General features: G+C 37.9%; 1 protein-coding gene across 1 annotated transcript; it reads left to right on the top strand.

Annotated features, from left to right (window-relative positions):
• The first annotated feature begins 564 nt into the window (after positions 1 to 564).
• Positions 565 to 2,004, top strand: LOC307196011 (pre-mRNA-splicing regulator WTAP-like). Its single transcript, XM_079940740.1, has 2 exons — positions 565 to 1,116; positions 1,334 to 2,004. The coding sequence occupies exons 1-2, from the start codon at positions 665 to 667 to the stop codon at positions 1,401 to 1,403; spliced, it is 522 nt and encodes a 173-aa protein (XP_079796866.1). The 5' UTR covers positions 565 to 664; the 3' UTR covers positions 1,404 to 2,004.
• Positions 2,005 to 2,396: the final 392 nt, after the last annotated feature.

The raw sequence follows: 2,396 nt of genomic DNA, 5'->3' as shown, positions 1-2,396 counted from the left end.
AATTATTGATCTGGAAGGTGCAAATTCAAACAACTAGCTACCATTTTTCATCTAGCAGGTTAGCAAACATTAAGAAGATGGATAATACCCTTATGGCAGCCTTTACAGAGTACATACCGTGTGATGACACTCTTCTATATGCTTTATTTATTTTTTTCTTATAATCCTCACTTAACTTGTGGTCTCATTTTTAATCTCCATTTTATAGGAAATATTAGTACTTTTCTCACATAGTAAGTGCTAAAGTTAGGCTTCAAAGCAGGCAGTCTGACCTCAAAACCCATTAATTTAACTACCATTTTATGTTGTTTCTCTATTGGAATTCTGCATGTTAGTAATGAACATCTCTCCTCCTTGATATTCTCACTTATTCACAAACTGGACACAACAGTAATGTGGGAAGTTTTAAAATTATATATTAGTTCTATTATGGTGGTTATTAAAATTGCTATTTTAATACTTTTCCCTGTTAGGGAACTGAGCACAAGTACCCTAAAACAACTTTAAAGACAATTCTTCCTGCTCCTTTTTAAAAAATTAAGGAGGAGGAGCGCGGGGGCCAGCGGCAGCCGGGTCGGGCGGCCTGGGCAGCGAGCGGGTAGCGCGGGGTCAGCCTATGTGACTGCGCGGCGCCGGCGCGGCCTCCGTCAGGGGAGGATTCAAGATGACCAACAAGGAACCTCTTCCTAAAAAGGTTCGACTGAGTGAAACAGACTTCAAAGTGATGGCACGAGATGAATTAATTCTCAGGTGGAAACAATATGAAGCATATGTACAAGCTTTGGAGGGCAAGTACACAGATCTTAACTCTAATGATGTAACTGGCTTAAGGGAATCTGAAGAAAAACTAAAGCAACAACAGCAAGAGTCTACACGCAGGGAAAACATTCTTGTAATGCGACTAGCAACCAAGGAGCAAGAGATGCAGGAGTGGACTACTCAAATCCAGTACCTCAAGCAAGTCCAGCAGCCTAGCGTTGCCCAACTGAGATCAACAATGGTAGACCCAGCGATCAACTTGTTTTTCCTAAAAATGAAAGGTGAACTGGAACAGACTAAAGACAAACTGGAACAAGCCCAAAATGAACTGAGTGCCTGGAAGTTTACGCCTGATAGGTAAACAAATCATACTCCCCAGTCAAGACTTCCCTGACAGTCCCACTACGAGAAAGCTGTGGTGGGACAGCCAAGTACTCGTTTCCACACCAAGACTCAGACTTTTTGAGCCAAAAAGCCACATTCTTATACTATCCAGCTTGTAATGGTTAATGTAAAACTTACCAGATGAACCTTGTGTTTCAGCTTTTTTCTCTTCCCCCTCCCCTTGCTTCAGAGGCCTGATGGCGTCGGACTATTCCGAAGAAGTGGCCACCTCCGAAAAATTCCCCTTCTGGGACATGTAGACACTTGAGAAGTGTTTCTGTTTGAAGAAAATAGAGGGAGAAACAGAAGTCTTAAGTCTGTGGCACACTGTGTCTTCAGACAGTTTGGAGGAATGAAAACCTAGAGATTTAAAATCATGGACTGAACATGTAAAATTCCAGTAAATGTAAAGATGGAATATGCATCGCTCTTAACCTTGAGCATAGTGACTTAGAGACACTGTATATCAGTTTTGCCAATAAGACTGTGGACTTCGTGATTGTTGTTGAACTTCTGGGTCAAACTCAAATGAGGTGAATTTTGCCTTTAAAGGGTTTATTTGCTAAGAACCAACTTAATAGTCATGAGAGAATCAAATAATAGATGTCAGTACAAGTAGTTCATATATTTAACCATTTAGTTTGGGGCTCCATATTACTTGATTGAGCCTTAAATCAATGTGGATTTACTCAATGGTTTGTTCTTTGAATGGTTGCTAATACTGTAGATAATCTTATTGAGGACTGTACAAATAATGAAGGTGTGGTATCAAACTTCAGGTCTAAACTGTTTGAAGCATTATAAACATTCATTTCACAACTAGATTGTATAAGGATATTAGCTGTGATGAGACTCACTGCGTTATTTTTTTCAGTAGTGAAATTTATTAAATCCCTATTCCATTCAACAGGCACATGGTCAAAGAGCACTGTCGTTGGTGTTAATGGGGGAATGTGTTCCTTCATTGTATTTGGGCCTTTTGTATTGCGCTCTTGATATTAAATTAAATGTGCCTTGAAAAAAAAATTAGAATTATGCATTATAATATTTATATAACAATATATATTTAAATAAATATGTAAATACAAATATATTATATTTGACATATGTTGTTTAAATTTAATGTGTGCAAGATGTTGATTTGATACATTTATATATTATAATATGATTGCTATTGTAGTGATAGTTAGCATTGAAGTCATTTAATTGAACAACTGAGGTGGAACAAATATTGGGCTTATGTTTCAAGAACA

This window comes from Stenella coeruleoalba, assembly GCF_951394435.1.
Source record: "Stenella coeruleoalba genome assembly, chromosome: 13".
Taxonomy (NCBI): Eukaryota; Metazoa; Chordata; class Mammalia; order Artiodactyla; family Delphinidae; genus Stenella; species Stenella coeruleoalba.
The sequence above is the reverse complement of the archived record's forward strand: the minus strand, read 5'-3'. Positions and strand labels throughout refer to the sequence as shown.

Excerpts from the sequence above, each read along its gene's own strand:
- LOC307196011 (XM_079940740.1), top strand. The coding sequence starts at position 665 with ATGACCAACAAGGAACCTCTTCCTAAAAAGGTTCGACTGAGTGAAACA. Across the intron at positions 1,117-1,333 it reads TGGAAGTTTACGCCTGATAG|AGGCCTGATGGCGTCGGACT; the intron begins GTAAACAAATCA and ends CCCTTGCTTCAG.